The 25899-nt window shown below is 37.8% G+C and overlaps 2 protein-coding genes across 3 annotated transcripts in view; both read right to left on the reverse strand.

The window, feature by feature from the left end:
- The window catches only part of EIF2AK3 (eukaryotic translation initiation factor 2 alpha kinase 3), a 99312-nt gene that overhangs the window by 43882 nt on the left and 29531 nt on the right, over positions 1-25899 (reverse strand). For both annotated transcript variants that reach the window (XM_077134880.1, XM_077134881.1), the window contains 9 exons: positions 17847-18041; positions 14118-14248; positions 12331-12565; positions 11964-12126; positions 10865-11005; positions 10127-10249; positions 9111-9331; positions 7412-7524; positions 1845-1967 (listed from right to left, as the gene is read on the reverse strand). In XM_077134880.1, coding sequence (XP_076990995.1) covers positions 1845-1967; positions 7412-7524; positions 9111-9331; positions 10127-10249; positions 10865-11005; positions 11964-12126; positions 12331-12565; positions 14118-14248; positions 17847-18026 — 1430 coding nt within the window. In that variant the 5' untranslated portion in view covers positions 18027-18041. The remainder of the gene's footprint in view (positions 1-1844; positions 1968-7411; positions 7525-9110; positions 9332-10126; positions 10250-10864; positions 11006-11963; positions 12127-12330; positions 12566-14117; positions 14249-17846; positions 18042-25899) is intronic.
- LOC143661331 (small integral membrane protein 11) lies at positions 637-1827 on the reverse strand. The gene has a single exon (XM_077134882.1). It carries the CDS (start codon positions 1418-1420, stop codon positions 1244-1246), a length of 177 nt encoding a protein of 58 aa, XP_076990997.1. The 5' UTR covers positions 1421-1827; the 3' UTR covers positions 637-1243.

The raw sequence follows: 25899 nt of genomic DNA on the forward strand, positions 1-25899 counted from the left end.
AGCCCATGTCTTCTTCATGTCCTCCCTCAATTTATTGATTTGGTTTTTGAAGAGTTTTTCCATTTCTGTTCGTATATTCAGTATGAGTTGTCTCAGCTCCTGTATCTCATTTGAACTATCGGTTTGTTCCTTTGACTGGGCCATATCTTCAATTTTCTGAGCATCATCCATTATTTTCTGTTGGTGTCTGGGCATTTGATCAGATTTCTCTGGGTGTGGGACCCAGCTGGTTGAAAGGTTTTTCTGTGAAATCTCTGGGCTCTGTTTTTCTTTTCCTGCCCAGTAGGTGGCGCTCATGGCACTCGTCTGTCTGCAGGGCCCACCAGTAAAAGATGCTGTGGCTCCTTTAACTCACCAATCCGAATCTCGCAGTTGGCCGGGAAACCTCGCGTGGAGGCGGGGTTGCCGGCCGCCGCGGCTTGGGGGAGTGCCGGTCCAAACTGCCCAGCCGGCCCAAGACGCCAAGCGTGACGGGAGGGCCCCGCCATCCAACGCCCCCAGCCAGACCGGGGAGCCACGTGCGCAGAGGGGACCCCAGTCGCCAGCCGCCCCGGCCGGGAAAACGCACGCCCCCCGGGCATCCCACCGCAGCGGACGCCCCCCCCGCCCATTCAGCCGCCCCAGAATGGGGTACGCTGTCTTTTTGGTCTCTGTCGTGGCTCCGGGAGCTGTTTCGTATTGTTTCTGTTTCTTTAGTTGCTTTTCTGGAGGAGGAACTAAGACCCACACGTCTTACTAAGCCGCCATCTTCCAAGACATGGGTTTTTAACTGCAGGTACAGGCAAGGGCTTCAAATCCTGTCACCCTCCAGTCCTTCCTTTTCACCCATGCCTGAAACACCATGCACAATTTTATGTGTTTCTAATGCATATGCTTGTCTAGGGAGAAGATTCCCAGCTTCTTTTAGTCTCTCAAAGAGTCCTACAACTTAATATTTGTTAAGAATCTGCTCCTGATAACGGAGTACAAGGTAGGGACTACTCCCCCATGGACCTTGGGACTGGCTCAGCAGCAGAGGGAGGAGGAAGGAAGACAGGTGGGAGTTCCTCAACAGGCCAGGTGCAAGGATCAGGATGTGTACAAGCTTACCCTTAAATGAGCTTCTCCCCTTCAGAGGACAGCGGGGACAGTTCTTTACACCCAAGCAACCAGGGATTCTCCAAACCTTTACATCCACTGACTGCCTGCCCTAACTCAGTGTACAGTTTGTATTTGCAAAGTCTCTGGTACCTTTGATTTCCCTTTAGTTATCTTTCTTCTCTGATTGCTTCTTCTTTTCAGCCTCCAGGCTTTGTAGTTTTGCTTCCAATCTTTTCCTCTGGTATATTTTGACTCCAGCAAATGCCAGGCAGAGTATTAATGTTTTTGCTGCCAAGATATACAGCAACAGGGGCACATGATCAAGAACCTTCCAGTTCATGTTGGAGCAACTGTTAATTCACTCCTAGTCAGTGCAGGTCGACTCAGAGGAGAGCATGAGGAGAGAGATCTGGAAGTTCAGATCTTGCTGTGCCCAAGAGTCAGAAGGCTTGAGCTCTGGATAAAGAATCTACACACTCTGGTAAGTGACTTCCCTCTTAGGAACTGTAAAGGAAGAAATGTCCCATACTTCCCGGTAGCGGTACCCGCACCGCCAGTTGCTGACCCAAAAGACAACTCCCACCCTCAGAACCTTAGGATTCTAAAGAACAGAAACTATGTCTTCTATAGTGTCAATAGAGTATAGCTTTTCAATAAATAGAGATAATTAAAGACTGACTAACTTTAAGTAAGGATGACATATTGCCCATGAGATTAGAGTGTAGAGTCCTAATTCCAAACTTACTGAAAGTTACATTCCTTACCTATTGGGGAGACGGATCCTTTTGATGGCATAATTGCAGTCATCTACTTTGTTTCTAGCTTCAAAGACAACTCCAAATCCACCACGACCCATGCACTGAATTGGTTCAAAATCTGTTAAATATCTTAAAAAAAAAAAGGTAAATTTTAAAACAGGTTGCAAATAGTTTAAATAGTTGTAAACAGTAAGGTTATTACCTTATAATCAGTTCAATCAAACTTTATGATAATAAAATATATAAACTCGGGTGGGCCACGGTGGCTCAGCAGGTAAGAGTGCTTGCCTGCCATGCCCGAGGACCCGGGTTCGATTCCCGGTGCCTGTCCATGTAAAAAAAAAACAAAAAAAAAAAACAAAAACATATATATATATATATATAAACTCATTATTCATAGAACTTATTTTAATAAAATAAAGAACATTGCTTGAATTACACTAATCAGAATTTTTTGTTCTTCTGCTTGTTAAACGGAGGAAACACATTCTTACTTTTTTCCCTTTGGAAATTTATGAAAAAATAAAAAAGGTGTTCAATTGGGAATCACAATCTTTTTGACAATGGTACTACTGATCTGTCCTATTCAAACTTTCCATCATCTACCAAAATATATTTTTAATACCCTAATCTTGGATCTTCACTGCCATTTTGCTTTCTAAATTAGAAAATTATTTTAATTTTATGTCATAGCCTGAATTATATTTAAGTACTTTTTCAGCCAGAAATATTCGTAGGAACCAACACTGCCCTACATAGGCTGGGCTACTTGTGAGCAGTGTGGTTGTCACCAAAGGGGTTCAGACAGAAGCCAAATCACCATCTGTCACTCACAGCTGCCCTCCACATTGAGGCTTCCTTCTCCCTTTAGACTGCCAGGGGTACACTGTACTTTTCAGCCCCATGCTCTCAGAACTTTGAGGCTTCTACTTCTACTGTTTGCTTTACTGGACTGGCCCTTCCGTGTACACAATGAAAGCGCTTCCTCCTTCCTGTTGCTCATGTCACCACCTGTGTAGGCCTTCTTAAGCCCCTGTCTTGGTGTACCCACAGCGCTCAGCATGTAGTACTCTGAATTATTTATACTTAATCTCAATATTTTGCAGTTATTTATATGTCGTTCACTCTCCCACTGCCTCGGGGGCCTGGAATGCAGGAAAGCATTCTTTTTCTTGTTTGTATTTCTAAAGCCCAGGCACTATCTAGCAAACTGAAGGTCTAACAAATGTCTGTTGAGTAAATGTATGAATGCATGAATGAATGGAAATGAACTACATTACCTTAGGTGTTCCATAGAAGGCTAAGTTTATTACTTTATGATTTGCACACATATTAATTCAGAAGCAGTTGCTCAGCTGGTTAGAACATGGAATTAAAGACTAAAGAGGAAAAGCAATAGATCCCATAGAGGATGAAGCATAATCCATGTTCCTAAAAATACCTAGTCACGGTACTTCAGTAAAAATCCATCTCTCTAAGTGCAAAAGCCCATGAATCCTGGAGGGCTAACTGAATTATCTTCCTCTATTAACGAAAACACCCAGATGAAAATGGATATCTCTTCTGAAGAGTAACATCTTGTGTAGTGAGTATAGACCCTATAATTATAAGTATCATATTGTCTTTGCCATTTGCTGATAAATGACAAAGCTGGAATTTACACTCATGATCAAATCCAGAGCTCTTGCTTTTAGTAATGCCTATGATATAAAAAGTACTCATTAAGTATTAGGCATTATTATTATAGATACCCTTTACTTTAAAAAATCAGCCATATTCTTCATACTGTAAAACATTTGAAACATTGGTTTTAGTCTAATTCCGTTTTAGAGTATACTATGTTAATTCTCTTCACTATAAGCCTTACAAACATATTGTGCTGGTTTGAAATGATGTATGTACCCTAGAAAAGCCATGTTTTAATCCAAATTCCATTTTGTAAAGGCAGCCATTTCTTCTAATCCCTATTCAGTACTGTATGTTTGAAACTGTAATTAGATCGTCTCCCTGGAGGTGTGATTTAATTAAGAGTAGTTGTTAAACTGGATTAGGTAGAGGTATGTCTCCACCCATTTGGGTGGGTCTTGATTAGTTTCTGGAGTCCTATAAAATAGGAAACATTCTTGAGAAAGAAAGAGATTCAGAGAGAGTAGGGCTGAACAACATAGCCACAAGAAGCACAGACCACCAGCCAGCAACCTTTGGAGATGAGAAGGAAAATGCCTCCTGGGGAGCTTCATGAAAAAGGAAGCCAGGAGAAGAAGCTAGCAGATGATGCCATGTTCGCCATGTGCCCTTCCAGATGAGAGAGGAACCCTGATCATGTTCACTATGTGCCTTTCCAGATGAGAGAGAATCTCTGACTGTGTTCGCCATGTGCCCTTCCACTTGCAAGAGAAACCCTGCACTTCATTGGTCTTCTTGAACCAAGGTATCTTTCCCTGGATGCCTTAGATTGGGCTTAGACTTGTTTTAGTTGGGACATTTTTTCGGCCTTAGAACTGTAAACTAGCAACTTATTAAATTCACCTTTTTAAAAGCCATTCTGTTTCTGGTATATTGCATTCTGGCAGCTAGCAAACTAGAGCACATATCCTTAATCACCATATCCCATTCCTCTACCATCTCTACCTGTCTAATTCTTATTAACTTATGATAAAAGGTTCAATTCCGATGTGAGTTCATTTATGGTGACCTCCCGAATCAATACAACCTGATTTAGCCATTTGGTTCACGCTTTTTTCCTTATGTTTATATTTCAACCTGGATTATCTACTCCTATTGGGTATAAACTCTTCCAGGATAGTCTCAGTCTTTTTATTTCGCCTGAACTGTATCGTCCTGCATTCAGCTCAGAATAAGGGTTGAAAGAATAAAAAAGGACGTCAGTCCTGGCTTATCCTGCAGAAGTCATCCCACCCTTGGTTCCCTCCCTCGCTCTCCCTGCCCGATGGTGTCTCTCCTAGTTCCTAGCCACTGACTTATGCATTGGCATCTTTACTAGCAAGTTTGTAAGTAAAGTTGCCCTTACCAGTGTTGGTCTCAAACTGATGGCTAAAACAAATTGATTTCAGTCAACACTCAATTTTTGATAATACAGTATGGATTCAATTCAGATCATTAAAAACAGATAATAAAATATCTCACATCTTAGTTATTTTCAATCTTCTGTCATAAAACCATTACCCGAGATATAAGCAACAAGGTTACATGTCTTTTCCTTGTCCTGTATCATGAAAGTGATAAGTATGATATCAAAACAAAGGGGGAAGTATCATGTAATACGAAAAATGAACCAAAGCACTACTTCCCGTGCCACAACACATCAAAGGTTGCTAACAGCTTCTCTGTTTTTAGTAACTTTCACATTATTTGAACTGCCTACTTTTTAAAATTTTATTTATTAATTAAAAAATCAACAAACCAAATAAAACATCAACATATATAATCAGTAGTTCACAATATCATCACTTAGTTGCATATTCATCATTTCTTAGAACATTTGCATTAATTCAGAAAAAGAAATAAAAAGACAATAGAAAAAGAAATAAAACGAACACAGGAAAGGAAAAAAAAAAAGATTATACCTACCCTACCCCTTAACCCTCTCTTTCATTGATCACTAGCATTTCAAACTAAATTTATTTAGCATTTGTTCACCCTATTATTTATTTTTATTCCATATGTTCTACTCCTTTGTTGACAAGGTAGATAAAAGGAGCATCAGACACAAGGTTTTCATAATCACACAGTCACATTGTGAAAGCTGTATCATTATTCAATCATCCTCAAGAAACATGGCTACTGGAACACAGCTCTACATTTTCAGGCAGTTTCCTCCAGCCTCTCCATTACATCTTCTTTTTTTTTTTTTTTTTTTAACATGGGCAGGCACCGGGAATCGAACCTGGGTCCTCTGGCATGGCAGGCAAGCATTCTCGCCTGCTGAGCCACTGTGGCCTGCCCTCTCCATTACATCTTGAATAACAAGATGATATCTACTTAATGCGTAAGAATAACCTCCAGGATAACCTCTTGACTCTGTTTGGAATCTCTCAGCCACTGACACTGTGTCTCATTTCACTCTTCCCCCTTTTGGTTGAGAAGGTTTTCTCAATCCCTAGATGCTAAGTCTCAGCTCATTCTAGGGTTTTCTCAATCCCTTGATGCTGAGTCTCAGCTCACTCCAGGCTCTCTGTCCCACGTTACCAGGAAGGTCCACACCCCTGGGAGTCATGTCCCACATAGACAGGGGGGAGGGTGGTGAGACTGCTTGTTGTGTTGGCTGGAGAGAGAGGCCACATCTGAGCAATAAAAGAGGCTCTCTTGGGGGTGACTGTTAGGAACTGCCTACTTTTTGGCTAACCTAGCTTCCTCTTCTGCTTTTAAAGATTATCTATTCTATTTTTTACTTCTTAGTTCAGACAGAATAAAAAATGGAATCAATAGTGGGATTAAAAAATATATTTAGAGCATATGTCATGCTCTAATACATCCAATAATTATTTGATACGATTAATGACAAGCCCATTACATGGGAAGCCCTCAAGAACTAAATTATCTGAATCAGAACTTAATTTGGTAGTTGAAATTCTAAATTCCTATAAAACTTTATTTCTATAACACTTTGACTAAGTTTAAGTTACTGGAGAGTTAAAACTATGTTTTGTTTGCCTAGATTTATTTACACACACACATATATATGAGTTAAACAAGCATTAAACAGATCTTCATTTAAAGACAATTTCTTCTTTGAGTCATCAAATGGCTGTTGCCAGAAGCTATAACAAATACTTTTTTTTTTCAAAATTCACAATTTATTGTCCCTCAACTAGAGTTAACAGAATTTAAAATCCATTATGAAGCCTATATTGAATACAAAAAAAAATATTTCTTCATGGCAGGATACACTTTCACTTTGTTGCCCTGTCAACTGACTTTTTAAAAGGTTTGAACCTTTGAAGAAACGCTTTGTGGATCAATGTACATGTCCTATGAGAGTATGGAATTTTAATAATGAAACTTTCTAAACTTTGGTTATTTTCAAAATTAGCTGGGAAACTTTAATCAAAGGAGTCAATAGAGCCAAAGCATTACAGCTTTAAATGAAAAAGCAATGATTTAAAATAAAACTTGCAAACAGGAAGACACTGAAATGTATCCCTACAAAAACAAGAACTAAAACTGTCAGAATGGCTAAAACAAAAAATAGTGACAACATCAAAACGCCAGTAAGGGCGCAGAGGAGCTGGACAACCCACACAGCACCAGTGGGAATGAAAACACAAACAGTGCAAACAAGATCAATTTTTTTTAACTTCATCTTTTGAAATAATTATAAAGTCTCAGGAAGTTGCAAAAACACATATAGAGATGTTCTGTACATCCTTCACCCTCAACAACGGCACCTTACATAACCATAGTACAGTAAAACCAGGAAATTGACCTTGCTCCAATCCACAGAGCTTACTCAGATTTTACCAGTTTTACAAGCACTTCTGTGTGCGTACTGTTTTGTGCAACTTTATTGAACGCTGCTTTGAACACACAAATACATTTGCTAAGACTCTTACCGTGATCTATATCCAGAATTTTTTATATCATTCCAGCTACTCTCATTGGTTTCACCATTTACAGAATCATATTTAATTTCAGTTTGACACTGAGTTTCAGATTCCTTCCTTTGCTGAAAAAATGGGAAGAAAAATGAAAAGTTACCAACTGTCCAAAGCTGACTTGAGTTTATAAAATAACATTGAAAAACAAATAACATATAAAAACAAGTAATACAGCATTTCTCTTTATTATATTAATGAAAGAGGTTTATCTTCCCATTGCCCTCGCTCTAGTCTTTGAGATTTTGTTTCTTTATAATGTAGAGATATTATATACGTAGTATAAATATAATATATAACTAAGTGAAAGACTGCACACTTGTAAATACGAGTGGAAACTTTCACACAAGACAGAGTTATTTCTTTCCCAACCAATCCTGTAGATGCTTTAAAAGTGTTATGAGAATAGGAAATTGGATATGACTTCTCATTTGCAATGTCATTCATCAGTATCTCCTAAAATGTTTCCAAAGGTTGTTAACAATTACTATGGTCAAAGTGGGTACTTGGGTTCATTTGTTCAGTCACTGATTCTTCTGATGGTCTTCAATGAGCACCATGAGCCAGGCACTGGGGAGGGGGTGGTGGTAAACATCAAAGACCGAGTTCTTGTACTTCGTAATAACCAGTACAATGGCAGAATGAGATAAGGAATTAGGAATTACCTATTAAAGACTTCAGTGAGATAAGTACAGGGTTCTCTGAGACATAGTACAGGCTTAGAGAGGGCATAGAGCATTGGAGGCATCGAAAATTCAGCACAAAGAAGCATGGGGGAAAGGGGAGACAAGGATTAGGGCAGTGGTAAGAGATGAGTAATGAGAAGGCAGGGTACAAAGCATCTAGAACCTTGTATCCTAAGAACAATGTGGATTAAACCCTATCAAAGGGTTTAAGGCCAGGAAATGTAGCTAGAGAGTCAGACTATAGAGAACAGATTGGAGACAGGGAGAGTATTAGAAGCATGTAAACCAAATGATGACTATTTCAGTCATTCAGGAGATGTCTGATGGTGTCTGTGCTAGGGAAAGGGAAGTTGGGATATAGACAAGTAGACAAATTTGAAGATACTTAGGAGGAAGAATTTGATGGAACTTGGTGACTGATTAGATGAGGGAGAGAAGAATGATTTTTTACTTTGGTGACTGAGGATGGCTGTACATTTCATTCAGAGAAATACCAGAGGAAATGGCTAGGAATGGGAATAGGGGTGGAAATGAGTAAAGTCTGAGAGATAAGCCACTTTTGAGGTACTTGTTAGTACCTAATAGATGATCTAGAAAGGTGGATTTGGGAACCAATGGATTGAAGGTTTGGAAAGAAGCATCCATCACAAGCCAAAGAAGGAAATCAAGAGATTACAGTGTCAAGGAAGCCAGGTAAAAAAAGGTCAAAGAGCTAGGAGGATAGAGAAGTGTCCACTAACTTTAACAAAAAGAAGATAATCAAAATTTTTTTGACAAGAACAACAGCAGTGGCATGGTTGGGGTGGAAACCAGACCACACTGGGAGGAAGAGCGAATGGAAGGTAAGAAAGTAGAAACCAGAGTACAGGCAACAACGATCTTTTAGTAAAGCCTGAATACATTTAAAAACACACACAACGTTTTCTCTACTCCACGCTCTGAAATAAGTTAGAATCTAAAATATGTCTTACTCTGTGAGGATGAGGATGGAAAAGTCTGCGCACAATAAAAGTTGTTGCTATGATGCAAAACAGAAGAGTTCCAACTATTTCTTTCCACCAGTGTAAGAGGAGAACAGGATCCTTTTTGCGGATATTCTTGTTGTAATTTGGGTTTTCGAGAAACCTGACTGTGATCTGTGTGCTCCGTTTGCTCCTTTCCCTCTTGTAGTATGGTAGATAATAACCATTATCTTTAAAAAACAAACATTAAAAGTTCTTTTTTTAAAAAGATAAACTGAAATAGACCCATCTCTAATTGTTAAAAATTGTTTTTTCCTATAACTTATAACACTAATTCCTTTGATTTTTGGTTTCATCTGTTTTCTTTAAACATATTTTGAATAGCCTCCTTCGTTTACCTCACTTTTTCTTTTGTACTAGACAGATACATTTTCCTTTATTCCATAGGCATCTAAGGTTTTCTTTACACTGAATAATGAGACTAGAAAAATATTTATGAGTCACCCCATTCATTACCTCTTTAATAATTCAGTCCTTTAAATGCAAAAAAGAATTAGTACTCAATTTTTCTTCAAGATATTTTAAGCCTTCCTTTCACTTGGCATCAATAAAATACCAAACTTTACAATTAATCATTCACTGGTCTATTTCAGGCCACCAAAAATAATTAATTTGTCCTAGGAAACAGCTGTCTTTTTTGCCTTCTATTTTGCATGACTTGGTCAAATTACATAATTCTCTCTTCCCTTGTCTTTTGATCCCTATCAGATGAAGGCTGTTGATAAAAGGGTGTTCAGAGCTTTCTGTTTTCTAACCTTTTGAATTATACAATAATTGCCCATTTAGTATCTAGGGTAAATGATGCCATGTTTCCTGATATTTCTTTTTGAGCTATTTTACTTTCCATACCCTAGTCAACTACCTTTCAATAGAATTCTATTAATTTTAAATGAATAAATTAAATAAATAAAAACAAATAAAAATTTTAAATTCAGTATTTTCAAGTTAACAGTAATCATACTTACCATATGGATACTGCAAGATTGAAAGTGCACCATTACTGTATTCTTCATGAGAAAACTTATCGTTACTAAGACATTTGTCAAATTCATCAGACCCGACCAAGACAGGAGTTCTGGAAGGAGAATCTAAAAGAAAAATGGTAAAGTCTTAACTGTTATGACTTTAATGAAAATAATCTGCCTCATTTATTCCATAAATAGATACAGTTCAAATATGCATGTCAAACAAATGGTCCAAAGTTTCTGCCTTTGAAAAAGCCTACAGTCTTGAAGAGAAGATGAGTCATTTAAACAAGAAATTAAAATATGATGTAGTAAGCACAATAAAAAAAAAACATACACAAGGTAGCAGGATAACTGAGGGAAGCAGATGACCTAATAATTGAATTTGATCCATTTAAGTGTCTCAAAAAATGATATTGATAGCCAGATAAATTATACGTAAATATTCTTAATATAAATAAAGAACTAAATGTTAATTTGGAGTGGTTAGTTTTTCTCATTTGTTAGGGAAATATTTTATTAATGCTGATTTCTATAGAAGCAACTGTTACTTCAAAGAAATAATGCTCTAAATGATAATTAAAATTCATTACAACTGAAATGCCTTCCTCATTTATCACTAAAATATAAAGCATATAATAATTCTGATCTCTGCATATTCAAAAATAAAGCAAAGACAATCATGATTAGGTCTCTGAACACTTTAATTATATTTATAAAATTTTATAATTCACTTACGAATTAAGGGCTTCCATTTGATTGTTGGCAAAGGAATAATTGCCTTTTCATTATTGACAGACTCCAAGGCCTTGGGACTTGTAGGAAATTTTTCTGAAATTCTGACTGATGACTGCAGATATAGCTGGCCTCTGTACATTCCTGAATCAACCAGAACATTGTCAAATGTGTTTAGAATCCCTTATTAAGCACCAATGATTTTTATCAAAAAGGTTCATTTTGATTTAATAAAATTAGATTAATTCAGTTATTTCTGTGTTACATAGCTCTTTTCAAGGACAAGTCATGCCTGACACACTCAGGATTGATTCATGGGTTATCCAACAAAAACAGGGTGCAAATTTACATATAAGGCCCACACAATGTTCCTCATGGCATAACAGCACATTCTTGGTAACTGCAGAAAAACTCTCCCAGTAGAAAATTCAAAGGGAAGAAGCCAGTGTGCTCTAATAATACTAACAGATTAGTTGAAATAACTTTCTCCTTAAAGAAAATTTACCTAAACACCTGCAACTCCAGAGATACTGCTAACAACTGAGTTAAATACATGTGACATGATCTTTTAAATTCTTATATTTCATTGGTTCTGAGGGGTGGATAGCACAGTAACAGAGCTTAAACATTTTAAGAGCATTTGACGACTGAGACAAGTTAAAATGATTAGATTCCAGAGTTTTCATAATTCATGATATTGAAAGTCTCCAAGTGCCCATAGGCAATTTATTTTTCAGATTACTTGTATAGATGCATACAAAAAAACTCTAATCTTTAAGAGGGGAGCAAACTGATATAGATGCAAATACAAATGCAGAAAGCTATGGATTCTGAGGATATAGAAGTAATTCTAAATCGAGACAGAAAATGAGAACATTTCTAACCAAGCCTTTCTAATATAGGCCTCTGGTTAATATGCTACAGTAATTAAAAGTCTTAGAAGTGGACAAATGTAAAAACAGCAGAAATGGAAATCAAAGTATAAATTTTAAAGGACACCTAACACAGAGAATGAATTTAGAAATTAAATGAACACAGGCACACCTGAAGTGGGAAGGAGCAAGGCAGGACTATAATCTAGATGATACCATGTACTACTCACCCAAGTAGACGCTGTTCTCTGTGGCTCCTCGGGCAGCTTCTACAATGTCATCTTCATCTTCTAAAACTTCATCGTTAGCTGCATAACTTGTATCATCAAAAAGACTGATTGGAATGACTTTGCCATCCTTAACCAACCAGGCAGATGCAATTGGCGTACAAAACTAACAAAAATGGAAAAGAGATTTGAAATAATTTTAGCAGCGTTTTATGTAGTTTCAACTAAAAAAATACATTTAAGATCATAAATTTCTTAAAGCATAGAGAGCAAGTCGAGAATGCAAAATGGAATTAGTTCCCTCTTACTCAGTGAGTTTGGTCCAACTGGGAGAGGAAGAAACCTATTAAGTTCTCCATGGTTTAATTACCTGGTATTCCCATTCAAGGTGTCCTCCCTTCTTATTAAACGCCACGACCTTCCAATCAGCAACAGAGACTTTAATCACTGTGTCCATCATGGCAGTTTCCTGTTCTTCCATATCTGAAATAATTTTAGGCTCTTTTCTGTTCCCACTGGGATTAAATGTGCTTTCAATAAATCCGGCTCTAGTTTCCATGTCTGGAATATACCGAAGTTCAAAGTGGCCAACACTGAAATTCCACCTTAAATTTATAAAGCTGTGTTTTAGAAATTACATGAAAAAAAGAGACCAAATAATACAGAGCTATTCTAGATCAAAGAAACATATACTAAAATTTTGTAAGGAGAAAAAGTAAAACTCAACAATTCTGGAAAGGCTTGCTCTGCTGACTTACACCACAAGAGGGCCCATGAAACTTTGTCCTGGTCTGTTAGAAACTGGTTCTGAGAGTGGGCAGACAATAGCTGTGGTAAAGATTTTTTTCCAAACGCAAACAAATGTTTACACTTCCATATCAGAGTGTTTTCTAAAACACATCAAAGTTACCTTACATGAAGTAACATAAGTTTGCCTTCTTAATGAAATTTTGGACATATTTCATTCAAGTGCAGGGAAATTAATGCATCCCAATAAATCAATTTTTTAAAAGGTAAGATGAATATATCGATTTTAGATATATAGGAAAACACAGGCTTGAATAGGGAATGTGATCTAGTGCACAAAGCCAAGGGCATGCCACCGTGGCAACCCATTTAACCTTTACTGAGCCTTGGTACAGGGACAAGGGTAATGTTTCCGTACACTTAACTATTAAAAAATCACTTAACTATTGACAGTATAACGTCTTATCAGATTATAAAAATGGCATAGCCAAGAATCCAACTTCTAGAGAAAAAAATATACTTGAAGATGGATATTCAAAAGTTTGCAAGGTTGTTCCTACGGGAGACACAAACCTGGAAAGCACTGAAACACTTAGGGACACCAAATCCTATCAGGGTGAAGGAGTCAGACAGTCACTGTCCAGGGAAGGTTGAGCACATGCATAACTGAGTGTGGGAAAAGCTTTTGGGAAAGGAAACTGAATTATACTGTATCAGATTATACAAAGTCTGAAAGTTTGGTTCACTTCAAAAGATAAAGTTGGGATGTAAATTATTTTTATTACATAGCAGTTTAAAATTTAAATATTAAATTAAAAAAATACAAGGAGTTTTAGAAACAGCATATCTAGTCCAGTTGTCTTATTCTTAATCACATATTTAAATGTAAAATTACATGAGGAATTCATTACTTGAAAAAAGGGAACATAAAGGTATTTGACGAAATAAATGATGCTGTATTAAAGAAAATAAACTAAAATGATTATTTTAAAATTTGGGTAGTCATGCAAACTATGAAACTACCTACTAAATGGAACTACAGAGTCAAACAGATCCAAGCAGAAAGAAAACATATTAACTTGTCTTAAGAACCTTCTGCATTCAGAGAACTTTGATCAGGGAGGCTGCTATGAAAAAACTATCATTGACCTCAGACTAAACCAATCTCGAGTTTATATGTATGGGGCTCCTTCTAGATTACATGGCCTGAAGCATAGGTGAGAAGTTCAATCCATGATTTATTAATAATCATGAGGCCATTTTTTAATGACTCAGAACCCACATTTCTCTTAAGGGTAGCATGTTTTTAGTTAGAACATAGCTCAGAAAAATCCACAAAAAAACATCTGATGACTTCGGTCTACGTGCACTTGTGAATAAAATCAGCAGCGATCTTATCCGAATACATACTTCTCATTGCCACTACGAGGTCCAACAGCTCTAACGGTTTTCTGGGTGCGCTGCAGAAGCAGGATATCTTCTTGTTCCATTTCATCGCTATCCCATCGCCGACAACCCAAAGCTGAACAGATATACCTCACCTGAAAAGACAAGTGAGGGTACATCAGAGACATTAAAAGAATCTCTGCATTTTGTAGTACAAAGTGAAGGAAACTGAGGAAGTATGTAAGTACTGAGGAACAAGAAATGTCAGTTTGATGACTAATCCTAAAAGGAGTTATTTAGAACCATAAAGTACCAATGAACATTTATTTCAGGAAATGGTTTTAAGGATTTTGGTCATTCCAGTCTTCCATTTTAATTCATGGAATGTACCAGAACAAATGGGTAACCAATTGTGGACCTCAGCTACAAGCCATTAATAAAATTCCAGAATTTTTTTTTGAATAGACCTTACAGTTTCTGAATAACAGATTTGGTTTTTGAAAATCTGAGCTTTTACTAACAGATTAAGCTTTAAGAATAACATCTTAAAATCCCTTTTTTCTGAAGAAAAAAGAAGACAGCAGGATCAAAATTTAAATCCTCACAAAGAGAAGCATACCAGCTAGAATACCAAAATTTTGTAGCAGCATGTAAAATTAGAGAACCAGATGATGGGGTTCAATTCAGCTGTTTTACAAGCTGAGAATACTGAAGAAAACAGACTTAGGTACGTGCACAAAAAAACAGCCAGAGAGGATAGCACAGCCTCCACAATATGAGGAGATGGTGGGTAGGAAAGGCAGGGAAGATGGCATGACCTCCTCATATGAGATGATGGTGGGTAGGGAAGGCAGAGAGGATGGCATGACTTCCTCAGTACGAGGAGATGGTAACTAGGGAAGGCAGAGAGGACTGCATGGGCTCTGAAATATGAGGAGATGGTGGGTAAAAAAGACAGAGAAGATGGCATGGCCTCTTTGATATGAGGAGATTCAGTAGGTAAAAAAGGCAAAGAGGATGGCATGGATTCCTCAATTCAAGGAGATGGTGTATAGGAAAGTTAGAGCAGATTCACAGCCCCCTTAATATGAGGAGATGGTGGGTAGGGAAGGCAGACAGGACATTACAGGGCACATCAACTCAAGGAAATGGTGTATAGGGAAGGCAGAGAGCATGGCATGGCCTCCTCTATATCAGGAGATGGTGGGTAAGAAAGGCAGAGAGAATTCATCACCTTCTCAATACAAGGAAGGGGATGGTGGGTAGGGAAGGCAGTGAGTATGACAGAGTCCCCTCAAAGAAGAGATGGTGGGTAGGGAAGGCAGAAAGGATAGCACAAAACCCTCAATATGAGGAGATATAGTGTTTAGGAGAGGCATAAGAGGATGGCACAGCTCCTTCAATTTGAGGAGACGGTGGGTAGGGAAGACAGAGAAGATGGCACGGACCCCTCAGCATGAGGAAACGGTGGGTAGCAAAAGTAGAGAGAATTGTATGGCCCAGCTATATGAGGAGACAGTAGGTAGGGAAGGCAGAGAGGACGGCACGGCCCCTTGATACAGGATTTTGGGGAGGGAAGGCAGAGTGGACGGCATGGCCTCCTCAATACGAGGAGATGCAGTATGTTTGGAAGGCAGAGAAGATGGTATATCTCCTCAATATGAGGAGGTGGTGGGTAGGGAAAGCAGAGAGAGGTCATGGCACCTTCAATATGATGAGACGGTGGGCAGGGGGCAGGGAAGACAGAGAGGACGGTATGGCCCCGTGATACGGGATGGTGGGTAGGGAAGGCAGAGAGGACGGCATGGCCTCCTCAATACAAGGAAATGCAGTATGTTTGGAAGGCAGAGAGGATGGTATGCCCCTCAACATGACAAGACAGTGGGCAGGGAAGGCAGAGAGGATGGCACAGCCCCTTCAATATGAAAGAAAGGTGTATAGGGAAGACAGAGGTAGTCACAGCCTCTTAATACAAGGAAATGGTAGGTAGGGAAGATAGAGAGGATGGCATGGTCTCCTCAATATGAAGAGATGAGAGCGTAAGGAAGGCAGAGAGGATAGCATGGCCTTCTCATATGAGGAGATGGTGGGGAGGGAAAGCAGAGAGGATGGCACACTCCACCCAATACAAGGAGATGGTGGGTATGGAAGGTAGTGAGGATGGTACAGTCATTTTAATACAAGGAAATGGTGGGTATGGAAGGCAGTGAGGATGGTACAGTAACCTCAATACGAGACGGTGGGAAGGAAAGGCAGAGAGGATGACACATTGCTCAATACAAGGGAAAGAGTGGGTATGGAAGACAGTGAGGATGGCACATTCACCTTAATATGAGGAGAAGGTGGGGAGGGAAGGCAGAGAGGATTCACAGACTCCTCAATATGAGGATATGGTGGGTAGGGATGGGAGAGATGATGGCACAGCCTCTTCAATTCTAAGAGAAGGTTGGTAGGGAAGGCAGAGAGGATGGCATAACACCATCATACTAGGAGATGGCTGGTATGGAAGCCATTTTCCCATCTCCTCAATGTGAGGGGAAGCAGTGGATAAGAAAGGCAGACAGAATTCATCACCTTTTCAATTTGAGGAGATGTTGGGTAGGGAAGGTAGAGAGGATGACACAGTCCCCTCAAACAAGGAGACAGTGGGTAGGGAAGGCAGCAAGGATGGCACGGATGCCTCAATACAAGGAGATGCAGTGGTAATATGAGGAGATGGTAGGTAGGGAAGGCAGAAAAACATCTGCAAGGGAAAAGGTGGCTTGGGCCTAATATTTAGACAGGGAAAATTTAAAGCTTAAAAACTCAAATGCAAAAATATCATTTTCTTATTCTCCCTTGATTTATTCAAAGTCCATATAAATGTTCACCTATCAGACTCTTAAGGGGTTAAAAAATGAATTTTACCCTTCTAAAAAATGACATTTTTAGCTAGAAGGAAAAATCTGAGATGATGGTATAGTAGGCCATGATAACCTCTGGGATCTGTCCTGTAAATACTTGTTGAAGAGTGCTTTAAAAATTATTGCTTTTTTCTTTCTTTGCTTTGTATGTATGTTATAATATACAATAAAAAAAGTTAAAAAAAAAGAAAAAACATGATTTTTTGTTAATTACTCCTAATCACTGATTTATATTACAAGACCCAATCTTTAAAAAACAATGTTATTGTTAATTACTCCTAATCATGGATTTATATTACAAGATCCAATCTTAGAAGACTATGTAACGATTATATTCCAAGAGCCAAGAATGAATAATAAGCCACTGACAGAATGACTTTGTTAGATCTAAGTCAAATCTGGAAGTTTCTTCACCTTAGAAAGCCTCAGTGTTCTCATCTGTAAAACGAACACAGATTTTTCTCTTGGCTCTTTATATGATCAAAGTAGTTAAGGAAATGAATAGCTGTAATTATTATCATTATGATTATTAATCTTCCAAGGCTTCCCTAACTATCAAAATGGGGATAAAAGTATGGTAGCACTTAGAAATACTGCAAGGATTTAAAAATAAATGGATAGAAAAGGATCTGCGACAGAAGACCATACTTACTATCTGCCTTCTATTTGCAGCTCTGCTGTTTACTCTATTATCTTAGATAAATTTAATTTCTTTTAATAGTATTTTGCCCCATCTACTTCACAGATATCTTATTAAAATAAATGAGATTCTCAGGGGAAAATTAGAATAAACCCCACAGTAATTTATGATGCTGATTTCCCCCAAAATAAATTGAGCACGTTCACTCACCTTTCCACTATATGCACTGAGTCCATATGTAGTGAGAGACTTTCCTCCAACTAAAACGACATCATCTCCAAATTTATAAGATGATTCAAGAAGTGATTCAACTGTAAAAGGAACTGTTTCCATGCTTTCACGGTCTCGGTCCCACTGGAAGAGGTCTCCATCAAGGGAAGGAATGATCATCTTATTCCCAAACACCTAAAACAAAAGCTAACTTTTAAAAGGGTTGCAAGTTTAAAGTAAGAGTAACAATCAAAAGCTGTCATCCTACTAGCCTCCTGCTTCATGTTAATTAGCACATGAAGTAACATGTGCTGCCATCAACCAGGAACTTCTCTCTGGAATATGCTCCCAAAACTTACACATAATACTCCATATGTTTTTTTAATTTCAGCCTCTGTTCCACAGGGCAACACTTAACACAACAACAGATGAATTACCAAAAGAGAAGTTTTTGCTCAAGTGAGTTCAAGAAGAAGTTACTGTAGGACTTACATTCATTAATATACTAATCTACAATAGGATTTTCTAGTTAAAGGGACAGCATATGTAGAAATTTTCAGACCTATTTTATCCAGGCCAACCATTGTCAGAGACGTTGATATTGGTATCCATGGAACACAGGTTTGAAAATGTTGATTCAAGCAATATCCATCCCTTCCTCTACCTGCTTTCTCAAATCTGCTATAAGCCTGGTAAGTAAGCTTTCTGGTTTTCTGCTCTCAGATATATTTCCTGTTAAAAACATTTACTGAGGGCCTACTGTGTACTGGGTACTATTCCAGTGCTTGGTATAGATCAGTGAGAAAAATATATTTGAAAAATCACTGCTCTTGTAGAGATTAAACTCTGGTGATGGTATATTAGGTAACAGATGCCATAAGAGAAAAGACAGACCAAGATAAAAGGGGAATGGAAAATGGGTGGCTGGGTAGGTGACTGTCAGTAAGGAGCATGGGGTAGATCTAACTGAGAAAATCACTTTTATGCAAAGACGTAAAGATGATTCAGTTAATTAAGATGATAGTTAGGGAACAACCTTTCCAAAAGGCCTTAGAAAGGCAAGAAGGAGACAGACTGCTGACAGACTGCTGGGCACAAAGGTGAACACAGGAAATGTAGGCAGAAGGCAAGAGATGGTGGTGGATCTGGTTAAGCTGACACCAGTAAAAGTGGTTAAGGTGCTGACAACAGGGACACACCTGGAAGGATTTCATGGTGGACTCCTCAGAGGGCATGAATATGTAACCAAGAAACCAGGATTTAAGGGACATCTGAAACTTGACACACAAAAGGAAATATAGAGAAGAATGGGAAAAATGAGCAGGGTCTCAGGAAACTGAATGACAATATGAAATGCACAAATATGTAAGTGCTGTGGGTGTCCCAGAAGGAGAAGAGAAAGGAAATGTGGAGAAAGACTAATGGAGGAAATAATCACTGAAAATTTCCAAACTCTTAGGAAAGACATAAAACTACAGATCCAAAGCTCAGCATAGATCCAAATAGACATACACCAAGACACTTAATAGTCAGATCCTCAAATGTCAAAGACAAAGAGAGAATTTTGAAAACAGCAAGAGAAAAGCAATCCATCAAATACAAGGGAAGCTCAATAAGACTATGTTTGGATTTCTCAGCAGAAACCATGGAGGCAAGAAGGCAGTGGAATTGATATATTTAAGATTCTAAAAGAGAAAAATTGCCAACCAAGAATTCTATACCCAGCAAGCCTGTCCAAAAATGAGGCAGAGATTAAAATATTTTCAGACAAACAATTACTGAGAGAGTCTGTGACTAAAAAAGACTGCCTCTGCAAGAAATACTAAAGGGAGCACTCCAGGCAGGTAGGAAAAGGCAGGAAAGAGAGGTCTGGAGAACAGTGTAGAAATGAAGAATATCAGTAAAGGTAAAAAGAGAAAAAAAAATAGATATGACATATAAAATCCAAAAGACAAAATGGTAGAAGTACTGCCTTTAGAGTAATGACATTAAATGTTAATAAATTAAACACCCCAATCAAAAGACATAGACTCACAGAGTGGATTAAAAAACAGGACCCATCTATATGCGGCCTACAAGAGACTCAGTTTAGACCCAAAGACAGATATAGGTTTAAAGTGAAAGGTTGGGAAAACATATCTCATGCAAACAATAATCAGAAAAGGGCAGGAGCAGCTTTATTAATGTCCAACAAATTAGGCTGCAAATGAAAATTAAAAGAGACAAAGAGGGGCACTACATATTAATAAAAAGTAAAATTCAACAAGAAGACATAAAATCCTAAATATTGATACACCGAGTGCTCCAAAATAGCTGGAGACTTTAATTTCTTGTTCTCATCAATGGACAGAACATCTAAATATAAAATCAATATGGAAGAGGAGCTTCTGAATAGTATGATAAATGAACTAGACTTAACAGACATTTACAGAACATTACACTGCACAATAGCAGGATACACTTTTTTTCAAATGCTCATGGATCATTCTCAAGAACAGACCATATGCTGGGTCCCAAAGCAAGTCTCAATAAATTTAAGAAGATTGAAATTATATAAAACACTTTTTCAGACCATAATATAATGAGGTTGGAAATCAGTAGCAGGCAGAGGGCCAGAAAATTCATAAATATATGGAGGCAAAATAACACACTCTTAAACAATCTGTGGGTAAAAGAACAAATTAAAAGAGAAATCAGTAAGTATCTCAAGGGAAGTGAAAATGAAAACACATCATATCAAAATTTATGGGAGGAGACAAAGGCAGTTCGTTGAGGGAAATTTATTGCTTTAAATGTCTATAATAAAAAAGCATAGAGGGCCCAGTCTCTCCGGAACATCAACTAGTTCCATCTCCCTAACCCATGTTACTGATAGCCTCTTCCAACATGAAAAAGTTAGAATGGCCATAGTCCAAATACCTCTAAAGAGTGGGAAAGAAAGATCAAATGTGATGGTAGAGATATAGAGAAGGTAAGGTTTAATAAACAAATATGATTGCTGAATCATTAAATTGATATTTCTTTTAGTCTCCAGTGTCTTATAGCAGCTAGAAGTAAAAACCGAAAACTGTGGAATTGTAATCCATACCAAACTCTGAAATCTGTTCTAAAACTAATTGTTGTGCTGTGCTTTGAAAGTTATTGCTTTTTTGTATATATGTTATTTTTCACAAAAAAGAAAAAAAATCCTATTGTGATGATAAAAAATATTTATTCCTTCTAGCCTCTTATATTCTGGAGCAGCTAGAAGGCAAAATCTGAGAAGATGGTATGGTAGCCATGAAAAACTCTGGGATCTGTCCTGTAACAACTTGTTAAACAATACTTTTAAAACTATGGCTTTTTCTTTGCTTTGTATATATGTTATATTATATAATGAAAAAAAGTTTAAAAAGATGATTAAAAATAGAGGAATTAACCATTCACTTGGAAGAAGTAGAGAAAGAACAGCAAAATAAACCCAAAGCAAACAAAAGGAAAGATATAATGAAGATTAGAGCATAAATAAATGAAATTGAGAACATGAAAACAATCGAGTAAATCAACAAAACCAGAAGCCAGTTCTTTGAGAAAATCAACAAAGTCAATGGACCTTAGCTAGGCTGAGCAAAAAAAAGACAGACAGACAGACAGACAGACAGAGAGAGAGAGAGAGAGAGACAGAGGATGCAAATAAATAAAATCAGAAATAGGAGCATAACACTGAACCTGCAGAAATCAACAGCAAGGCTACTAGAGCTAATAAATGAGTACAACAAAATGGCAGGGTACAAGATCAATGTCCAAAAATCAGTACTGTTTCTATAAACTAGTGATGAGCAATCTGAGGAAAAAATCAAGAAAAAAATTCCATTTACAATACAACCAAAAGAATAAAATATTTTGGAATAAATTTAACTAAGAATACAAAAGACCTATACATAAAACTACAAGAAATTGCTAAAAGAAATCATGGAAGACCTAAATAAATGGAAGGGCATACCATGTTCATGGATTGGAAGACTAAATATAGTTAAGATGTCAATTTTCCTTAAATTGACTTATAGATTCAATGCAATACCAATTAAAATCCCCAAAACTTTGCAGAAAAAGAAAAATGGAGTGGAAGGTCTCACATTACCTGACGTTAAAGCAATTTACAAAACTATAGTAGTCAAAACAGCATGGTACTGGCATAAAGATAGACATACTGACCAATGGAATTGAATTGAGTGTTCAGAAATAGACCCTCTCATCTGGGACAATTGATCTTTGATAATACAGTCAAGGCACCCCACCTGGGACAGAGTTGCCTCTTTAATAAATGGTGTTTGGAGAACTGGATAGCCATATGCAAAAGAAGGAAACAGGATCCATATCTCACACCCTATACAAAAATTAACTCAAAATGGATCAAACACCTAAACATCAGCACTAAGAACATAAAACTTTTAAAAGAAAATATAGGGAAATATCGTATAAATCTTGTAATAAGAAGCAGTTTCCTAGACCTTACACCCAAAGCATGAGCTTTGAAAAAAGAAATAGATAAATGGGATCTCTTCAAGATGAAAACACTTTTGTGCATCAAAGAACTTTGTTAAGAAAGTAAAAAGGCAGTCTATGCAATGGGAGACAATATTTGGAAACTTCATATCAGATAAGGTTTTAGTATGGAGAATATATAAAGGGATTCTTCAATGCAACAACAAAAAGAGAAACAACCCAATTAAAAAATGCACAAAAGACATGAACAGACACTTCTCAGAAAAGGAAATAAAAATGGTTAAAAGGGATATAAAAGATGCTCAACTTCTCTGGCTCTCAGGAAAATGCAAATCAAAACCACAATGAGATCGTCTGACACCCATTAGAACGGCTATTATTAAAAAAAAAAAAAACAGAAAACGATGAGTGCTGGAGAGGATGTGGCAAAACAAAAACAAAAACAAAAAAAACGATGAGTGTTGGAGAGGATGTGGCAAACTTCCTGTTTTGGAAGGCAGTGTGGCAGTTCTTCAGGAAGCTAAGCATAGACCTGCCATATGATCCAGCAATTCCATTATTGGGTATATATTCAGAGGAAATATGAAGGCAAGGACACAAACAGACATTTGCATGCCAATATTTATAGAAGCATTAGTTACAATTGTCAAAAGACAGAAACAGCCCAAATGTCCATCAACAGATGAGTGGCTAAACAAGCTATGGTATATACATACAATGGAATATTATGCAGCAGTAAGATAGAATAAAGTCATGAAGCAGGTAACAACATAGATGAACTTTGAGGACATCATGCTAAGTGAAAATAGCCAGAAACAAAAGGATTGTATGGTCCTTTTATTTTATGGTTATTGTATGGTCTCACTAATATGAACTAACATTGATTAGTGAACTTTGAGAGTTGAAGTTAAGAACACAGGTTTAGGGCGGGCCGCGGTGTCTCAGCGGGCAAAGTGCTTGCCTGCTATGCCGGAGGACCTCGGTTCGATTCCCGGCCCCAGCCCATGTAACAAAAACGGAGAAACAGAATACAATAAAACAAGAAAATGTTTAAAAATGTTTCCCTTTCCTCCTTCCTTCCTTCCTTCTATCCTTCCTTCCTTCTCTCTGTCTTTCCTTTAAAAAAAAAAAAAAAAAAAAAAAAAAGAACACAGGTTTACCAGGAAATAGAAATAGGGTAGAGATCAGGCATTTGGTGCCGAGACAATAGAGATTGTGCAACAGGACTCACTGTAAAAATTCAGAAATGGATAGCACAATACTACCTGATTGTAGCACAATAATAAGTACACTGAATGAAGCTAAATGTTGGTATGACTGAGGGAGAAGGGTTGGAGACATGTATGGAACCAAAAGGAAAGTTAGAGGATAAAGGCTGAGATGGCATATCTTAAGAATGCCTAGAGTAGACAATGATGGTGATTAAATGTACAAATAGAAAAATGTTTTTGCATGAGGGAGAAAAATGAATGTCAGCATTGCAAGGTGTTGAAAATGGATGGTATATAGGAAAAAGTACAATCAATGCAAGCTAGGGTCTGTAGTCAACAGTAACACTGCAGTTACTTCCACTGAATGTAACAAAGGCATTATGCCGAAACTAAATGTCAATAGGTGGGGGACATGGGGGAAGGGTATAGATTCTTTGTGGAAGAAAAGGAAACGTTTACATATAGATTGTGGTGGTGAAAAGATGTCTGTTTACTTAGGTTAGTTGTATGATGTGAGAATAAAACTTTAAAAACGAACACAGAGAAACAAGTACTGGAGGAAATGCAGAAAAAGAGATGTACCTATTCACTGTTGATAGGGAAACTAACAGGTGCGCCCCTTTGGCGGGCAGAGTGATGGTTCCACAGGAGGCTAAGGGTGGGGATGCCATATGATCCTGCAACCCCATTGCTCAGTATATACCTGGAGGAACGGAGTATGGGGACATGAATGGACATGTTTTTGGTTTTTTTGGCATGGGCAAACTCTGAGAATCGAACCCGAGCCTCCAGCATGGCAGGTGAGAATTCTGCCACTGAGCCACTGCTGTTCCATGAATGGATATTTTGCACACCGGTGTTTATGGTGTCAGTGTTTGGGACTCACAATAGACAATGGTGGCCTAAGGGTACAATGACTGAAGGAAGGAAGGGGCAACTGTGGTGTATACATACAGCAGACTACTGAGTGTTTGCAAGAAGGAATGAAGTTGAAGGCATACAACTAGGTGAATGAACCTTAAAGACTGTATGTTGAATGAAATATTGGAAACAAAAAGACAAATATTATCATGTTTCACTCATATGGACTAACTATAATATAAAAACTTGGTGAATGAAGTCGAGAGCATGGGTTATCAGGTTGGAGCCTATTATAAAGGGTCATATATTGTAAGCTCTTACAGCAGTCACATACTTTCAGAAGTTCTAACAGTTATTTCTAAATTCTGAGTTACTGAGCTGTTTGTATACAACCTGGTCATTCCCAGAAACTTCGGGTATTTATGTGACACCTGAGACTCAAAGTTTGAGTTCTGAGTGGCTCAGCAGGCAAGAATGCTTGCCTGCCATGCCAGAGGACCCGGGTTCGATTCCCAGTGCCTGTCCATGAAAAAAAAAAATTATTAAAAAAAAAAAAAGTTTGAGCTCTGAAGCTATGAAAGTCAGCACTACACCATATAGGAACTGTTTAAAAGTTGACAAAGCTATCAGATTTTTACTAGATTTATGAAGGAAGATGGTATGGATAGGTCTAAGGTAAATCAGAATACAGGGTAAAGGATGATACTGTCCATATTTTAAAACTTCAACTTTTGTGTGAGACCAAAGGGAAAGATATTTAGTTGGTGCAAAATTTATTTTTGGGTTGTACATTACCTAATTTAACTTTTATGGTCAGTTCAGTTGAACTTGAAAAGGGCATGAGATCTTGTTGGTTTGTCCAGCTTAGTGTGATGCCATGATATATCCCAGAGTAATTTGGGCAGTGAATAAAAAAGTATTTGCAAAGTTCCCTTGGGCGACTGGGGAGAAACAAAGAAATATTCAACTTTCCCATCTCAAAAATTCCTGATTACTTGTTAGCAGTAGGGATAACCAATTCAATAGGCTTGTCCCTTTATCTTGGGGTTCACCCCTATGAAACTTATGCCTGCAAAGGATAAGCTAGGCCTACTTATAATTATGCTTAAGAATCACCCGAGAGAACTTCTGTTGTTGCTCAGATGTGGCCTCTAAGCCAAGTTGAACTCACCACCCTCCCCACTACTTGGGGCATGACTCCCAGGGGTGTAAGTCTCCCTGACAACATGGGAAAGCCAGGATGAGCCAGGACCCAGCATCATAGGATTAAGAAAGTTTTCTTGATCAAAAGGGTAAGAGATAAATGATACAAAATAAAGTTTCAGTGGCTAAGAGATTTTAAACAGAGTTGAAAGGTTACCCTTGAGATTATTCTTATGCATTATATAAATATCTCTTTTTAGTTTATGGTGTATTAGAGTGGCTGAAGGGAAGTACCTAAAACTGTTGAACTGTAATTTCAGTAGCTTTGATCCTTAAAGACAACTGTATAATGA

Source organism: Tamandua tetradactyla, chromosome 17 (genome assembly GCF_023851605.1).
Source record: "Tamandua tetradactyla isolate mTamTet1 chromosome 17, mTamTet1.pri, whole genome shotgun sequence".
NCBI lineage: Eukaryota > Metazoa > Chordata > Mammalia > Pilosa > Myrmecophagidae > Tamandua > Tamandua tetradactyla.

Excerpts from the sequence above, each read along its gene's own strand:
- LOC143661331 (XM_077134882.1), bottom strand. The coding sequence starts at position 1,420 with ATGAACTGGAAGGTTCTTGATCATGTGCCCCTGTTGCTGTATATCTTG.